We start from the raw sequence: 19,041 nt of genomic DNA, 5'->3' as shown, positions 1-19,041 counted from the left end.
TTTCAGAAATCAACACCATCCTTTATAAGGAGCCACAACAACAGGCTTTTCATTCCTTTACAGGAACTGAAGTCATTTCACAGACATTTCTTTCACTGGACCTACTTTATTTGACTGGAGCATGGGATCAAGGATGTTTTTACTGTTGGTTCTTGGACTGGTTATATTTACTGATCACGGCCAAGGTATTGTAAACTTTATCAGATTCAGACGATGTTTTGTGTTTTAAAAGAAAATTACTCCCTGCACATTTTATTCTGATTTTTCCTCATTTTTCCTCAGGTGTTCCTGAGACACCTGAACAATCTTTGACTCTTGGCACATTCTCAAATGGTACGTGAGTGGTTATTTACATTGTTAAATGTAAATTCTAACTTTAACATTGATCTTTTTTCTTTTATAAAGTTTAATATCTTTTGTGTTGTAGCCTCGGCTGTTGGAGAACCGCTGACAAATCCAATAAACACCCCGAGATTGTGCACATGTAAAGGTACAAGAAACGTTTTCTGGGTATACAGTCGCATCTCTTCTGTTTGTTTGTAAGCATAACTTCAGTAAACGAGGAGTTCGTTATCCCAACCCATTCTGCGCTTTTGTTCTTGGGACCAGGTCGACCAGGAACAGGAGAAGAAATGGGGAATGCACACTGCCTTTGTCAACAGCCTGCCCGACGCAAAGGCAAGCAGGGAAAATGTGAGTATCCTACAGTGTTTATAAAATAATTACATAAAAATAAACCAGGAACAAGCGAGAAAAACTGTTGTATTCTGTATATGCCCCTGTCTTAGATAAAACTATAAACACTTTGGACGGTCTAATTAATCTATTTTTTTTCTGCACCTGTCTGGATTTATTCAAACTACAAGTGAAAACACTCTGCCAGAAGAAAAACAATAAGAACCTGAAGAGGTGCAGATGGGTCTCCAAACACAAGACGGACGGTAGCAACAAGAAGTTTGTCCTGAGCGTCCCCATATGAACAACACTAAGAAGCACTACATATGCAAATACAAATATACATTGTATACACTACCAGTAAGAAGTTTGGACACACTTTCCCATTCACTAGTATATGTATATGTGTGATGTTTGTGCAATGATATCTGCTACTTCTGTATTTTCTTTGTATGGACGACGGGACAATTAATTCCCGCACACTGTTTTCAACGCCTGCAATTCTGTTTCAACTTTCCAACACTAAATCCCCCTCAATAAAGTTTTCACACAACTGATTGTGTTGATTTTTTTTATTGATTAAGAAATGAACAGGCTAACTATTAGCTATAACTAGCTAATAAATCAAAGGATGATAACATGTACATGTAGTTACAGTTTTAAATACTATTAAGTGCAATTTGTCACTAATATGGAGGCATGTTAGAGGAATACACTTGCATTGTTTCCCCTTGGTAAAATTAAACTGGCTTAGGAGCAATAACAAAAACCACCACAATAATACAACCACTCTTACTTATAATGATAATGTTTAACATACAAATCCCAAAATAGGTAATGCAATAAATGAAAAACATTTGCCCTTTCACCTTCAATATGATTGTTACTATTCTGTATTCACAGCCTGTCGCACATTCAGACTCTTAACATGGCAGTAGATTATTATATACACAGTGCCTTCCCGTTCATTTTACAGCGAGGTTGTTACAGTTGACTGCAGAGGGAGCCAGAGGCCTTTCAGTCTGACTGTGTTTTAACCGTGCGAGGACTCAGTTGAACAGCACATTTACAGACACAGCAAACAGGCCCATCATCATCAGAGCACCTTTGGATTGGGTGTGGAGGCCAGCGGCATGAGCTAAACAGGAAGCAACAAAATAATGACACTTGAATAAACATTGAAGAGAAGAAAGTTATATTCGTACAGCATAAAATATCTGTAATTGCACATAATGTTTTAACTACAGTACTCAGTATAGTGGCAAAACGATTTAGGTGGATGTAATGAATGAAATAACTAATTCTAATGAATATAGTGCTAGTCACAAAAAGAAGAGAGAAGAAGTAGGGCTCACTCACCAGTAAATTCTTTGGTCCCATACTTTGTGATATTGGTCACAGGGTTCCTCGCCTCACATATGTAGGTCCCACTGCTCTCATTAGTCACAGGGAAGGTCAGGAGAGAGCCGGCCGTCAGAGGGGAAGATAACCGATTAAAGAACCATTGAAACTCACAATCTGGATGAGAATCAGCGGAACACAACATGGCAACAGGCAGGCCGACTTTTATTGAGTCCGGACCAGTGATTGTAACGGACAGAGGGCCATCTGCAAACACAGAGAGGAGAGAGAGAAAGTCAGAGTCATGTACAGTAAATGGTTGATTATTGTGTTGCTGTGGCATAAAATGCTCATTTTAAAAGTCGTAAAGAATGTTTGTTCCAACAGGGTGGGGGGATTGGGGGTATTATGCCAATTTCAAGCTTCATATTTCACTCTGTCATACCTGTGGAGTAGCTTAGCATAATTTACAGTTAAAAAAAAACTCATTTTTCTCACACTGGTGCTCTGTGCAGGCCCTCATACAGCCTCTGCCTCAAATGACTCTGTCCCTTTAAGAAACCCCGCCCCTACAAGCCTGCTTTCTTATGATTGGCCAGCTCTATGAAGCCTGCTGATGCTGCACTTTGTGACGTCACAAAATGCATAGTGTAGAAAACACCTGTGAAACCTGGCATTCCTGGCGGACTGAGCTGAGAAGCCTGGGGATTACTCCAACAAACTTTTACCTGCAGATTTGAATCTTCACCCTCGTTTAGTCTGGACATCCAACATTGTAACATGATATACATGTCTTAAAATGTGAAACAGCACAATACCCCCTCTTTAAAGAAAGTTTAAGTGTTTTCCTTTAACACTATTGTTACAGTAGAAGGTATTCAACTATATAAACATTTTTACTGCAACATTTTATTACTATTGAAGATAATTTTCTTCAAGGGTGACATATTTTAGCTTTGCAATCAATTTTGTTTTTGAATCACGTTGGTAAAGCTTGTTTCGTTTTTTAAATTGTATACATATTTAAGTTTAATTATTTTTCGGAGCCTCTCCTTCCTCCTGAAACGAACAAGCCGTTTTGCCATTCAAAGGCTAAACCTCAGCCACGATTGTCTCTACAGTATTTGGAGTGACCACTTAGCCTCTCCCCAACATGTGCGATCCCACATGGGGGAGTGGCCGAACTGCACTGTCATTCCAAAGTTGTAGAAAACATGGCTGCTCTAGGATCGGTTATTCTGCCTTATATATACGAGCCAGAATCGCCAGGAGGCCTTGGAATGGTAACCTGCAGCTACAGATGTATATTAGCATTCTTGCTAACTTTGGCATGTTTACATCTTGTATTTTATACTGATTTTAATCAACAAGCTCTGTACCTATCAAATAAACAAAATAAATGAATAAGGCCAGTCTGTGGCTGTTGTCTTGTACGTTTAGTCACACAAAGCCTTCACTCTGCCATAAACACTGGTGTTTCTGATCATTTGGTCAGAAATCCTTGTAGATGAGGATTCTCTCAGTTCTTGGCCATGCTACAACTTTCCACCAATTTTCCTGAAAGTCGCGCCACTTTTTTTTCTATTATCCTGCCTACAAACAAATGGCATATAAAACTTACTATAAAACACCTTGTTGGCAGAGGTAATGAAGTGAATGAGTTAAAAAAAAAACATTGATTGTTTTCGACAACACTCACAGTTCACCAGGAGCATGTATTTGGGGCTGTGATGTGAACGAGCCTTATTGGTAGCGACACACTGATATTCCCCGACATCCTGAGTTGTCAGTGGAGTGAAGTGCAGCTTGTTGTCTTCAATGTGGTAGGACATTGCTTTGTCTGCGCCCTGGTTGAGGTTCATGTTGCCCTTCTTCCAGGAGATCGTGTCGTAGGGCCCAGTTACTTCACAGGTGAGAGTGAAGTTTATCGAGTCTATTGGAACTGTGTTGTTTCTGATACTCACTGACTCTATCGCTTCTGTTGAAACAAAAATCAATAACAATCAGTTTAAAAGTCACATGACATCCATTCTTAAAGTGTCCACACTCGAGATTTCTTACCAACAACTGTGAGCATCTTTGAGTTTGTGCTGTTCTTTTCTGTCACATTATTGTAGGCCTTACAGGTGTACTCTCCACTCATATTAAGAGTCAAAACGCTAGTTGTAAACGTTGCAGTGTTTGCAACCTTTTCGCTGTTGAACAACCAGGTGTACTGACTGGGAGGCATCGACTTGGCAGAGCAAATGAAGACCGCTTTATGTCCAGTCTCAGCATAAGCTGGCCCAGTTATCATGGGTGTTTTTGGTCCAACTGCAAAGTAGACAATAGGCTTTAGTGGTACCATATTATTTTAAAGAAAATGTGAAAATCATCACTTTCAAAGACATAAAATCCTTAGAATGTTACTTACAGTACACCTGGAGCATAAAAGCAGGGCTGGTCTTGTTCCAAACAGCATTAAAAGCCATACACTGGTATTTTCCAGAATCATTGTAGTGTATTGGGTTGAAGGTGACCGTCTTGTTATCCATGCTGAAAGCAGTTCTGTTGTCTTCGTGCAGTGGGTGACCATTCTTCATCCAGTAAACATGCTCAGCAGGTCCAGTCAGATTGCATGTTAGCATATAAACATGACCTTCTATGGCAGGATTCATCTGTGGTTCTACTTGTATGTCTGTGATTTTATCTGAAAACAAAGCGAAAATTCACATCCACAGTTATTTTACCGCTTGTGAGCCTCATTTTTTAACAGTAAAAATAGCTGTAGAAGTCTCACCAATAACAGTAAGCATTGTTTGCATCATGCTGTATTTGCCAGTGATGTTGTTGAAGGCCTTGCAGGTGTAAATCCCACTCATGTTTGAGGTAAGAGGCGGTGTGACGTACTCGGACGTATTAGCCACTGGGGAACCATTGAAGAACCATTGGTAGGAGCTGGGAGGGTTCGATGATGCATGGCAGCTGAATGTGACTTTTTCTCCTGGGATTCCCCCTTTTGGTCCCATTATGGTCGGCTTCTTTGGTCCATCTAAACGCAAAGATATTACCTAAAACACTTTGATTGAAAACATGTTGACATGACTAAAAGGCATTCATGATGTCAGAAATACGCACTTTTATGGACTTTGGAGTTGGTATTTTGTGACGACTATACCTGTAGCCACATTTGCTAATGTCTCATTGAATTATGGTAACAAATTTCAAAATTTTGGACTGGTGTGACTGGGTTAAAACATATAAACCTTTCATGCTTAATTCTTTAAGGCCCCAAAAAGAAGATGTATAAAGAAGAAGTATAAAGTAGCCACAAAGGAAAATATTCTACAATGAAATGCCACAAAAACTTCAACTAGCCTGTTGCAGCACAGCCCAATAAGTTGGTTTTTACTTCCCGCCTCTGATGGGGCAGGTGGCCAATCAAAGTGTAGGGGTGGCACCTTGGGTGGCCAATCAGAATTTAGGCCCATGCCATCCCAGAGCAACTTCTGGACACGCCCCCTGTTTGAGGGGATTTTCTTATGTTGCGGAAAAAACTCCTCTTCCCATAGGGGCTTAAGATTAAGTGTCTGCTGAGTACTCACAAAACACATCCAGCATGAAGGCTTCACTGGTGAAGTTGCTGAGTGGGTTGGAGGCTACACACCGGTAGTCCCCATTGTCAGAGTCCATGACGGGGTCAAAGGTGAGGGTGGAGTTGTCCACTGAGAGGGTTTTTGTGTCGTTAGCTAACACTTGGGACCAACCATGCATCCAGATAATTGAGTCGACACTTCCAGCTGTCTCACAGGTTAGAATGAAAGTGTGGTTCAGGATTGGCTGAGCTCCAACTATTTTGATTGATGCCATGGTAACTGGAGCTGTTGGGAGGGTGAGAATGAAGGGATGGTGGGCATTACAGTAAGCAGAGCAACTCACAAATATGAACACAACATGGAGATTCTTTGTTTTGTGGAAAACTAAAAGTAATCGGTCAATATTTTGGGAAATATAAAAGTTGACTCTGCTCTTAAAGCTGTCTGTTAGCTTTAAGAGTTAGCTTAGCATAAAGACTGAAAACAGGGGAAGCAGCTAGCACCTCTAAGGCTTTGTGACCACTTTGATCTAAATTGTAAACCTGTTCAAAAACCAAAATGTAAACTGTGAAATAACAAGTAAAAGTTTTAGAGGTGCTGGAAGATGGATTTTGCGACCTTTGGATGGACTGGGCGATCTGTTGTCCCCTTCCTTCAGTCTAAACAAACTGGTTTAGCAAATGATATCTTCAAAATGCTAAATTGTTATGCAGTAAGTTACCCAAAACTGTGAGCGTTGTATATGCAGTGCTGTTTTTGTCGGTGATGTTGTTGAAGGCCTTGCAGATGTACTTCCCGCTCATGTTTAAGGTCAGAGGTCCAATCATTAACTTTGAGCCGGTAGTCGGTAGGGAATTGCTGGAGTACCAGCTGATGTGGCTGGGAGGGTTGGAGGCGCTGGAGCAATTCAGGATCACCTGAGTCCCTGTCAGAGCCATGGATGGTCCTGTGATCACCGGCTTCATTGGGCCATCTTTGAATGTCAGACAATCAAGTAAGAAAGTTACATTTTTGTATGAACAATATTAGATGTGTACAATGTATAAATATGCAGAGAAAGGATACACTTACAGTATACGTCAACTGTGTAAGCGCTGCTAGTGGCGTGGCTTACTGGGTTGAAGGCCTTGCACTGATACTTTCCTTTATCAGAAAGTTGCACTGGGTTGATAGTCAGTGTCTTGTTGCTCATGTCAAAGACTGTTGAATTGTCAGCAGTAATAAGTTCACCGTTCCTCCACCACTGAATCATGTTAGCAGATTCAGCCACTTCACAGTGTAGAGTGAGCGTGCCATCAAGTATTGCTGGTCCACTTGTATGATTCACCGTAACTTCCTTCAGTGGCTCTATAGGAGGAGAAGATTATTGAGTCATTCTCATACACAAATTCAATATATGATGGAATAGTTTGACATTGTGGGAAAATGTATTTTTTGTTTTACAAGCGTATGAAGAGTAGATTTAGCCTGGCATCTTTTGACCAATTAGTAAATGTACATTAATAAGGAACCTCTTTCTTTTTAAATTTCCAAGGGGTATTATCAAAGACACAGACCAAATTGCCTCAATACACTTTAACCAATCAAAGCAACCAAACACAGAGTTGGCTGCATCCAATTCAAACTGCTTCTAGTTTAACGTAAGACACCAAAAGTTGTGTCAAAAGTTACAATTTCTAACTTGTAAAATGACTAAACTGTGCTTCTCTGTCAGTCATCACACTGAACCAGTGTTATAATAAATAAATGGGTGAAAGACTTGAATCAGGCCGAATGGAATTAAGTCCGAATTGGAATGGGTGAGGGTACTGGAGCTGGAAACAAGGGGACATAGCTAGCCTAGTTTACTCCTAAGGTAACAAAATCTGCATACAAGTACCTCTAAAACTTAAATCTCATCATATCTCCATATCTCTTTTCTGCATCTTCATCATAGACAAAAACCAAAGAAGAAAAAAATATCCTGTTGTCATCAAGATTTCTGCAAGTCACTGTGCCGCCATGCCAGGAAATACTCTGGCAAATGACCCCCAAGTAAATAGCATATCTCTGGACGTTTCCCCTGTTTCCAGTCTGAATGCTCAGCTAATCTAACTAGCTGCTGGTTCCAGGTTCATACTGAATGTGTGATATTCTGTTATTATGTTTTCAGTTGTTTTGTGTTCACTTGTTTTATTTTGAAAATCCTGGTGCTTGTGTATTATGTCTAAAATTACTTCCTGTTATTGTTGAATTTCCCGCCAGTTTCCCCTCCACACCTGTCTCATTTGCAATTAGTCTGGGCTGTATAAATACCCCTGTGTTTCCACCTACCCTCTGCCAGGTTGTCATTGTTGCCTTTGTGTGTTCATGCTCGCCAGCCTTTTAGTGTCTAGTGTTTGCCTGACATGTTTAGAATTCTGTTTGGAATTTGTTTTTTTTAGATTTGCCCTTTTTGGATTGTTCTGCTCTCGCTGACTGCCTTACTGTGTATGACCTCCTAATGGTAAGTAAAGAACTTTTTCTTACGACTGGATTTTGTGTCCTGAACTTTTCTCTGCGTTTGAGTCCAAGTTTTGGTTGTGAATTGTTACAGAATGGACATATATAGTATATATATACACACTATATACACACACAATCAGAAAATATATCCTAAAATAGCTACATGACTTCAAATCCCATCTTACCAAAAAACCCGATCTCTGCACTTGCGCTGCTGAACCTGTACGTGACTGTGTTGTGAAATATGCATTTGTAATTTCCTGAGTCGTTCACTGTAGCCATCTGTACTTGAAGCTTTGGGCCAAAATCGTTGCGGTACTTCCCGTCCACCATCCACTGGATCATGGCTGCAGGGCTGGACTCGGCCGAGCACGAGACTGTGATGTTAGACCCTGTTTTGTGGGTGTAGCCCGCGGGCATGATCATCATCTTTGTGTTACTTGGACCATCTAATAGAGCAACAAGAGGGACAGTTTTAGAGATGAATGTTAAGTGTTTGGAGTGTTTATATGAAAAGGCCTTTAAGCTGCTGAAAACTTACAGCTGATGTTCAGATGTACAGGGAGACTGACTTCACCGCTGATACCATTGGTCACATTGCATTTGAACAGCCCATTGTAATTGCGAGTCACACCAACTATGGTGAGAGTGGCGTGGTCGTCACTGAACTGTACTCCCCCGCCGGCTGTGACCTCAGTGTTGCCCTTCATCCAAACGTAAGACAGGGAGGTGCCGTTGGCTACGGAGCACATGAGAACTGCGGTGTCGTTGAACTCCACCAGGTCAGTTGCGTTTGCCTGCAGAGTCACACCTGAAATAGGCACTGCAAAGAAGGAAGAAAGCCAACTGTCAAGTTTTGTGGAAATGTGGAATTCTGGAAGCAACAAGCTTTATTGTTTCAGCTTAAAAATTGAAAAATGGGTTTTTGTGATGCTAGCTGTGCAGCTCTATGGATGGCCATTTGTTTGTTGGTCGAGTAGCGGATCCACCACTTTGGTCCAGAATAAAATATCTAAATAAAGTATTGAATGCATTCTTTATAAACTGTATATATGTTCAGCTGAGAAAATTTTAATCACTTTGATCCCTTCATATTTCAACTAGTGCAAAACATAAGGTCAACAATTTAATTTAATATTTGTGGGTTATTGCTAAATTCCAAACCTCTAATTAGGATATTAGTAAAAGCCACAGGTTTTAGGACTTTTGAGTGCTAAATTAAAGTCGAGGTGAAATGAAAAATGTAATTTTAATCCTTTAAGATCACATCCCCAGTAATATTGTGCATTTATTTCACAATATAGGCAAAAAAAAATACAGAAAATCAATTTCTCATCAAAATCCGATCATGTTTTCTTCCGGTAAAACTAAATTCACGTGTGCTTAGGCTAGTTAGCACCAAACAATTTCAACCAATCAATCTGCAACATTTAGCCGCAGAGCACCAAGAACGCTTGGTCAGTTAGCTAGCTACTGCGCAGTGGAGAACGTCTGTCTGCGCCCACTTCTCAACAATCAAATCAAATCCCTCTAATGATATGTCCCGCCTGCACGTCCTGTTTCACTCGGAAATACGTCACGATACAGAAGCTAGACACTCTCGAAATGCTGTTTCAGCTCGACTTTAAGAATGTTGGATATGAAACTCTGAAGGTTGACATGGTAAACATTACAACAGTGTTGTTTTTTTGGGGCATGTTATGGATTGAGCAAAGGGAAAATAATGAACAAGAAAAAAGAAAGCACTCCAATTTTTACTTTTATTGCCACAAGAATGTTTCGGATAAAGACGCCTTTCTTTAGCATTTATTCTGGCAATTTCACTGAGCAAACTACACGACATGGACATTGAGACAGGGATGATGCCGCGTAAAGGTGTAATAGAGACAGAATCCTTCTTCAAAGGGAGGCGTATTGGATACACTTTCTTGACAAACAGATTTAATTAGCCTGTTTTCTATGGAGTGTATATAATTTACATTTGTGTTGAGTTTCTGTGATTGTTGTGTTTTATTTTATTTCATCATTTAATTTTGTATACTCAAGTATCCTACATCAGGAAATAGTGTGCCAGAAAAAGTCTGGGTCTCCCCATGCTGGGATGTACTCATTGGGATGCATTTGTTGAAATGTACTGTTGCGAGGCTATGGTCATCTATAATTAAACACACCTGTGCATTTTTGTTGCCAGAATTCACGCTGAACAAGGGCGTGTTGCCCGAGACGTTCAAGTGGCAATAAAAATAAAAATCAGAGTGCTGTCCTAGTTTTTTCTTTTCCATCATTACTTCACTGTAGATTCAGCAGCCAGTCCTTAAGGTATATCTGTGAGTGCGTTGTCTTAATTCTAATAATGAACACTGACATAGGTATTTAGCAGCTGTGCCTTAGTCACGCCACAGAAAGCCACCAGACACAAACTGTAAGTCATGTTTTAGCCTCTTCTGTACTTGACTTGTGTTCAGGCGACTCAGAGACTAGATTTGGAATAATAAATCTGTGCGCACCAGCTTTATGTTTTACTTCATATCAATTCATGTTTGGTGATTGAACCAAACAAAATTAGTAGAAAAAAGTTTTTATCATATGAAGTCAGAAACGTCTTATTTATTGAATTTGATAGTTGCATATACATTTAAGTTGAAACCTTTGACTGACTTAGCACTTGAGCAAAGCTGACTTGATCTGCTGCCTAAGCAAAGATAACAGCAGAGACGCCAGCAACGCTCTATTCTTTTGTCCGCCACATCAGAGCTTTGCAAATGTTTTTTTTACTTAGCCGGGTTTTTTGATACAATACAGATTATGTTAAATGAGTTTGTATGGATGTGTGTGTAGATTTGTCTAATTTTAAGAAGGGAGTGAGTACAAATGAAAAATGGTTAGGTGATCCTTACCTTGCACTGAAAGTGTGACCTCAGCACTAAAAGAATTAAATTCCTGTAATGTAAACTTTCCAGAGTCCTGCAGCTGTAGTGAACTTATAGTCAATGAAGACGTGGATGAATTGAATGTCACCCTGGATTTCCATTTGTCGGATATGAGTGGTACTCCATTGATTATAAAGACAATCGCATCGTTCTCAAACGACCATGATCCCACAGTAGTGACGTTGAAAGTACTGGAAAATGTGACTGTGCTGCCCACAGGTATGGGGTTTTCAGAGGGCTCTATACTCTGGCTGTATGCAGGAGCTAGAGGCAAAAACGAGAAGAAACAATATTCAATCATCCTTATCCATTAACCAAACACAAATACTGTTGGTATATTGGTCAATGTGGCTTTAAAACACTGAAATATGTATGAATAAAATGTAAAAATAATTCAGCTTACTTGTTGCAAAGGTGATCATGGCCAAGATCAGCACAAACACCACTGGACACTCCATTCTACTCCTCCGTTTCTTCTTGGTTGGAAACTTCCTGATGGACACTAAATGGACTCGACCCCGGCTGTGATGAATTCAAATCCTATGTGTGGTCACAGGCGCTTTTTGATCAGCCCAGCTTTCTGCTCTCAGTGCTTTCCCCACATCTACCATCACCGTGCCTCCTCTCAGTCCTGACCACACCTTGTTTTGCCCTGGCCTACACTGGTACACGGCAAGGAGTGTCCATTTACTGTAAACCTCAGTCTTTCTGGAAGTTTCAACCAACCAGGGGATTGTATAAGAGCGACTTACGTGTACTGTTTGAGAAAGAAGTAATAAGAATGAAGACCCATTCAATTGACTCGCATGATCTTGATGAATGAATTGCATGTGCAGTAAACACTGGAACATCAAGATAACAAAAAGGAACACATGTTGAATACTCCTTTAAAACATTTCTCATCACTCTGCATGTAGACCAATAAATGTCTTTCCATCAGACAGTTTCGCTGATGGGTATTGGTGATGAGCCGCATCGTTGACAACAAATTGGGAGACATGTCTTTCGCTTTCTCTGTTTACTGTAACCAAAGACCCACAGAATGAGTATCGTGTTCACCAACAAAGCAGAAAAGAACTTTTAAATGTCTTTTAATTTTCTTTTTTTTTTCTTAATGAATGATTTTCTTTTGAGCTCAACCTTAAAAAAATGCATAGTTCCTCATTTATCAAGTGCATAAACACGGCCTTTGCAAGAAAGTTTGGTTTCATACATTTAATGCTTCTTAGATACTGACAGTGATTTAAAATGGATATCATCAGTAAGCAAAGCAAACAACAAACACCTAATGATAAAAATGGTAATGCATTTCCTCTACTTGTACTTGTATATTATCTGTACTGGAAGAAATCACTGTTTGACAAGTGAACATTGTACAACATTACAAGGTCATAAAATGATTCAACATTAGTAATGTCACAAATGTGATCATAACAATATTTATTTTTTTATAATTTATTTGATAAATCAGAAAAATCTCGATCCCAATTATTCATTACATCAGAGACATCCACCGACAGAAGACGACACCAACATCTGTGAAAGAGAGGCAGTTTGTCACGTTTTAAGTCATGGGAAATAAAAAACTGTATGCATGTCTTTAAAAAATGTTTGTTTATATCCAAAAGCATTGCGGTAAAAATATTTCCCCATTTCTTCCTCTCTTTTTAAGTTTGTAGTGTGGCTACATTTTCTTGCAATTCCGTATGTGTCCTTTTCTTAAAATGTTTTTATTTTCGGGAGCATCTTTGGGTTTTGGACTTATTTTTGGACAATATAAGGTCTTTGAATTTTCTAGCATGGCTTCTAAAGATTATCATGGGACATTTTTGGGTCATAAATAATGAAAATAATCATTAGTTGCAGGTCTTTATATAATTATTTTTTGTTTCAAAAGGACACAGATGTGACTTTAATCTGCTCCCCGATGCCCACATATACATATTTAAGTCCTGAATCATTTAAGTGCCATCATTTTAAAGGGCTATGGCGGCTCTTTTTCTTTTCTGAGACCAAAAATGCAAAATAAATGTTTTTTTTAAACTTGCCTGATAATTAGAAGAGTAATCCAAGTAGTAAAAGCAGAGGCAGACACCACACATTGCCTGCCTGTTTAGATCCTGACGCATCTGCGGAGACGAGCAAAACAAAGGATGAAGTTGGGAACACATGGTGAAATATGGAGATTGTATGAGTCATTATAAACTATCTCACTTATCAGGATGTTTGTGGTGATTGTGCTGTTCATGTTGGTGTGATTGTTGAAGGCCAGACAGGAATAGGGACCACTCTGCTCCTCGCTGACACTGAACAGCTCCAACGATGGGCCTGTAGTGTTCACAAGCTCTCCTCTGAAAGCCCACTGGAGCTGAGCTGGAGGATTGGACTGTGCCGAACAGAGCACGGTCAGGTTGGATCCAACTGAGAAGGAAGTCGTGTTCGATCCGTTCACTGACAGAGCCATGTTATCTGGACCGTCTGAGGAAGAGCAGAGGAGGAGAGTCATACAGAGCTCTGTTAATGAAACTGGGTTATTAATGAGGCAATTTAACATTTTTACACGATGGCCATTTTCCTCTGATGTCAGGCTTTGAGTGGGAAGCGTAAAAAAGCTGTTATAATGTTGTACTACTGTGTTTCATGCTTCCTGATTGATCAGCAACTTGAAATACAGTGGATAGTAATAATCTGGAGGGACATCAGGCTTTATATCAAGTTCACACATTTGACAACCCATTAACGACCTTCAGCACCTAGCTAATGTTAGCATTCAATCACATCCTAGCTACAATTTCAGTTGATATTGTTACAAGATAAGAAAAAGTGTAAAATCCTTGCTAACCTTTCGTTTGCACCGCCTTGAATTATTAGCGTGTTAGCCTGCAAGCTAGGTAAGCTATGCCGAAAAGTAAGATAGTAGCGGTGTGAAATCCTAGCTAACATTATCAATATAGCAACAAATATAAAAAGATGTTAGCTAGGATTTCTCGCCCCTTCTATTATCAAGGCAAGTTAAGCTAGCTAAGTTAGCTTTGCCCACCTATTTAGCAGGCTAACACACTGACATGCTTCACATTGTAACTTGTCAACTGTATCAACTGAAATTTTAGCTAGGATTGGTTGAATGCTAACATTAGCTGTTGCCTATGTTGATGTTGTTTTACTTTAAAATATCGCACAATTTACCTCCATATTTTCACGATGTCATCAAACCGTCTCATCACTAAACGGTTTGCAAACACGAATACAGCAGTACAACACAATTGCAGAACTTGAGCTTCTAAATGAGCATGGTGTCCGAGGAAAACGGCCGCTCGATGGACATGTATAACACTGTTCAACTCACAAGTGATAGTAAAATGGACTGCATCACTGGTGCCGTTACTGACAGAATTGAAGACATGACACTTGAATGGTCCCTGGTCATAGCGGGTCACATTGCCTATAGTTAGAGAGGAGTTTCCCTCAGTGAGCTGAACTCTGTCACTGGCTGTGACCTCAGAGGTGCCGTTCATCCAGAGGAAAGAGAGGGAGGATCCTGAGGAGACGGAGCACGTTATCACCGCTGAGCTGTTGTACTCCATCAGGTTGGTTTCAGTTGTCCTTAGCGTCACATTTGAAACGGCCTCTGTGACAAGTGGATGAGACGAGGTGCAAGATGGTTATTGAACATTCAATATCCTGTACACTTACTGTTTCAAGGGCCTACGCCCATTCTCAATCCATATCTATCTTTATGAAGCTTATAATCAGTCTTTGGTGACATTGTTGAATGTATTTGATTTAATTTTATATGTTTAAAGTTAAAGGTGAGGTTGTACTAGACTACTAGAAACTCTTTCCCATACAATGCACTCTGGTACAGCACAACCATTCAGTATAATAGATCATTCAGTTAAAGGAGCAATTCGCTCGCGGGAAAAAGCCACTGTCAGTCAAAGCTGGTGTTCTCTGTAATCGATAGAAGCAGTAATATTTGAAATTGCCGCCATAGCTGAGTTAAATTGTATAAACAGCTTGTGGTTTTGCCCATTCTACATTCCTACAACACCCAGCTTGCATTGCGCCCCTCCCTCTGAAAGGAACGGCCCAGCAAGAGACGCTGGTGGAAATACTACCGTTTCCAGTCAAAGACATTGATCGCTGCAAGCAATGGCTCAGAGCGTTACAGAATCCGAAATACGACGACAATATACCGGTGGATCATCTAAACAATCTTCAGGTCTGCAGTCTACATTTCAAACCTGACGATTTTGAACGAGACATGACATCGGAGGCGGGCGTCCTAGATTGAGGAAGTGTAGTTTAGCAAGCTCCCTGGCCTTTGCCAGATAACGCGTTTTACGTAGTCTGGCGGAGATTTTCAGAGGCCCATTGGAGAAGCGGATAGCGTCCTCCAAAGGCACAGAGCGAAATTGCATTTTTTTTCTACCACAATTGCATTAGATCCCCGTAATAGAGTGATAGGACTGAGGTAGAAAATCGGCAAACTGGCCCTTTAACAGTTAACTTCTAATACAATATGCAATGGAAATGTGACAGATGAATTATCCTAACACAACCTAAGTAATGGCTCATTCAAAAAGAAGCGGATATTGATTATAAAGGATCTTTTGCCCGAAAGATAATATCTCAACTCTGATATTGTAAAAGTTTTTTGTTCATTATTTTTTCTTGCATCTTTTTTCCAGAGGGCCTTCCTGAAGAATCAAAGCACTAAGTAAAAGCAAGTGTACTTCTTGTTATCAACATTGTGGTAACTGAATTGAAGCCGTTATCAAGCGTTTTTATGCATCTGTAAAAGATCATGTGTAAAATGCAAAAAACTGATAGATTTTGTTTGTATGCAGAGGCAGAGACACATTGGGGCTTTTGACCCAGCGGAAAAAGACTGTGAAACTGAAGGAACAAACCAACTGTCACACAATACGGCAAGATAGAGGTGAGTGTTGACGCACACAGATAAGGACAGAAACGGTCCAGAGGAGGCGGGCATGTGATCAAAAGGGCAGCCAAACCTAAACACACGTAGGCTGTGGGGCTACAGGACTGAAGTTTGCTGGTTGTCAGTCCAAATATCACGAGGCAGAAACATGAGTTGCTGTAGAAATCTTCCTGAATGTTGTTTAGGGAAACTAGTTTCTCATAACAGCAGGAACCAGTTCCAGTAAAAACATGTAAACAATTAATCAGCACATTTTTGTCCTCTTCTATGTGTCCAGCTTTACTTATTCATTGCTTACTTGTTACTACCACACTCTCACTTTGAATCATATTTGACACTATAAGCTGGGGCCTAGTACAATGTTTAGGAGAGGCTACAATAGATGAACTATCAGAGACTCCCAACCACATCATCCATTTCTTCAGTCTTACCCAGAACAGTGATGGAGGCGTTGGCCTTTAGCTGTGGGTCAGTGCTCTGAACAACGTAGACTCCTGAATCCGCCACCTTGACGGAGCTCAGAGTCAGAGCTCCAGTTGAGACATTAACTGACGCCCTGCCGCTGTGGCTGGGGAAGACCGCCTGCTGCTCCCCAAGCCAGGTGAGGATGAGGGACTCTCCAACCGCCCAGCTCCCACTTTTAACCGACGTGGATGGAGACAGGGTCAGCGTCACGGTGTCCCCGACCACAACGGGGTCGATGGACGGCTTGACCTCGACAGCATCCGAGGCCAGAACACCTGAAAAAAGAGAACAGGGTTTATTATTCAGTTTCATATAAATACGCAAACAAATGTTCATCTGCTACAACAGACCTTGAAGAAAAGCCAGCAATATAACAGGCAGGGTTCCTTCGCTTTTCCTCCCCATTTTGTATCAATGGTCTGAAGATGTCCTCACTATTTCCCCCCTATTATACTTCTACATTTGTCCAGCCCCCTGCCCATAAATACCTCCAGCCTTAGCTCCAGCTCTTATCTGCAGGTGTTTCTGGTTACTTGGCGTTCACTCTTGTCAAACTTACAAAAGCTGCGTTACATTTTTTGTTGACCATCTTGGGTGAAGTTCTTTGTATTGCCAGTGAGCAGAATGACAAATTATGTCAGAAGGAATGCGAGGCAAGATTAGGTAAATGGGGCTGTTGTTTTACCCAGTTGTTTATCGATTTTTTTGGAGGGTGGGGGGTTCTTTCTCTCATCAGTGTCCTCTCCCTTTCTCATTTGTTGTATAAGGTGTTGATACTCATTCCAAACCTTCTCAAGTTTCGTCGTAAATTTATGACAATATTTGTGTTTGTGTGTGTCAAAGATGGATTTAAATCTGATTAAACTCTTACGCAACTTCACACTTTATATACATACACCTGCAGCAGTTTGTGTAGTCCATGTTTACTCTTTATTCTGTAATGTGAGCTCATTGATTTGACACAGCACTATGAGACAGACATAACAAGGTAGGCGGTACTATATGATAAACTATTAAGTTTATTTGCAATTCAATTAGTGCAGCTCTCTTCTGTTCCATACATAAGCCATTAGACAAACCATTAGCCCTTTTACAACACCCCTCAGTAAACACCTGCGTCACTATTTGAGCTGCGGTGGTGCAAAGTTCAGTATCGGCGCACACCTGTGCTTTCCCCTGACACACAGGAGGTGAGATTGATGAATGTGGCATGTTATTTGTAGAGCATAAGGTGAGCAGGAGGAGCAGCAGACAGATTGAAAACTAGCTTCTATTGAGGGTTTGTTACCAGACCTCATTGTACCAATATCTAATTTATTCAAATACTTTGCTTTTTGAAAGAAAGCTGTGACATTTTCATTTAGACACTAAATGTTGATTGCTTGAAAGTGAAGGGATCATGTCTTTGACTGGTCAAGTTGCCCTGTGGAGCTTTTGTAAGAACGAAATTGATTTCTCATCAAAACACATTGTTAGTGCATAATGCCAACTAACATAAGTTTCATATGAGCGTGCATTTCCTTCCAGATACAGCATGTTTCTTTGCAGTCTTCTATTTTGTCACATAGCAGCTTAGCGTGGCCTGTTACTATCTGAAGGCAAGCAGGGGGCGACTCCCGTGGTTTCAGTCAGAAGTCTGACTGTGTACGAGAAAATGATCCTACTCCTCACTTCATCTAGTCAACATTTTCATAGTTCATAGTTTTTCAGTGTATCCACTCTCGTTCGATTATGGTCACACCAAAAATAACTTAACAAACACACTTGTGTTTAAAGCGGCTGTTTTTTCCGGTCTCTACTATTTACTCGCAACAATTGCAATCTACTATGGCTGAACAAACAAAGAAAAGATCGATGACTACAGATACAACTTCAAAAATAAGTGAAAGTCCAAAGAAAAAGCCGGAGCCAACCGCGGACGTCACACATGCAACACTGGATATCTGGGAAGTGTGCTCCTGCAATTACCATTTATCGCCATAGGTGCCGCCAAAGAGAATGAAACTGAGATCTTTTAGAGTATAGTGTCTGTGGTGAAACTATTGTCAGGATTGTGCAACGCGTCAGGATGTGCAAACACCAGATAAATGAAACGGAACATATTATTGGTGGCAAACTGTCCTCCTTTCAGGACTTGTGTATTTCCAGAGACAGGAAACACCAGCAACACAGGTTGTTCCAACTTCCTCCAACCGGCAGATGCGAAAGTGCACAGTATGCCAAAAGAACCAGACACAAGAACAGTTCCTTCCCGCAGGCCGTCACTCATTATTATGTATAACTTGCTTAGCCTGCTACCACTGTGACCCGACCTGAATAGATGGATAATTTAAATATATATTATACTGTACACTGTTGGAAGATCAGTCTATAATATTACAATACATTTATTTTATTAACCTTACTCTGAAAAGTAGCTTAAACTATAGCTGTCGAAAAATGCATTTACATTGGAAATGTCTGAAATGTTGTGAAAAAGAATAAAAAAGTGGTTTAACATAAGAATAAAAAATACCTTTTGTATAAGTGCAGATTGCTTTTAAATTTACAGAGTGAAATGTCACCACTGGTAATAAATGATGTCTGATGTAATCAAAACTGCCTGAGAGAAGATATGCGGATGAAT

At 40.3% G+C, this 19,041-nt stretch overlaps 1 protein-coding gene across 1 annotated transcript; it reads right to left on the bottom strand.

Annotated features, from left to right (window-relative positions):
* Positions 1–1,229: 1,229 nt before the first annotated feature.
* On the bottom strand, positions 1,230–11,621 carry ceacam1 (CEA cell adhesion molecule 1). The gene is made up of 13 exons (XM_069656237.1): positions 11,409–11,621; positions 10,973–11,269; positions 8,617–8,898; positions 8,261–8,524; positions 6,663–6,938; positions 6,313–6,564; positions 5,601–5,876; positions 4,796–5,047; positions 4,430–4,705; positions 4,078–4,329; positions 3,716–3,994; positions 2,035–2,283; positions 1,230–1,813 (listed from the first exon to the last, which is right to left on the bottom strand). The coding sequence occupies exons 1-13, from the start codon at positions 11,461–11,463 to the stop codon at positions 1,725–1,727; spliced, it is 3,099 nt and encodes a 1,032-aa protein (XP_069512338.1). The 5' UTR covers positions 11,464–11,621; the 3' UTR covers positions 1,230–1,724.
* Between the last annotated feature and the right edge of the window lie 7,420 nt (positions 11,622–19,041).

Source organism: Semicossyphus pulcher, unplaced genomic scaffold (assembly GCF_022749685.1).
Source record: "Semicossyphus pulcher isolate SPU_LCO1_2020_fin unplaced genomic scaffold, fSemPul1.0.p SCAF_9, whole genome shotgun sequence".
Taxonomy (NCBI): Eukaryota; Metazoa; Chordata; class Actinopteri; order Labriformes; family Labridae; genus Semicossyphus; species Semicossyphus pulcher.
The sequence above is the reverse complement of the archived record's forward strand: the minus strand, read 5'-3'. Positions and strand labels throughout refer to the sequence as shown.

Coding starts and splice junctions, on each gene's coding strand:
- ceacam1 (XM_069656237.1), bottom strand. CDS start 11,463: ATGGAGTGTCCAGTGGTGTTTGTGCTGATCTTGGCCATGATCACCTTT. Junction 6,565..6,662: donor TTACACAGTTGACGTATACT/GTAAGTGTATCC, acceptor TGACATTCAAAG/ATGGCCCAATGAAGCCGGTG. Junction 4,706..4,795: donor AACAATGCTTACTGTTATTG/GTGAGACTTCTA, acceptor CTTTGTTTTCAG/ATAAAATCACAGACATACAA.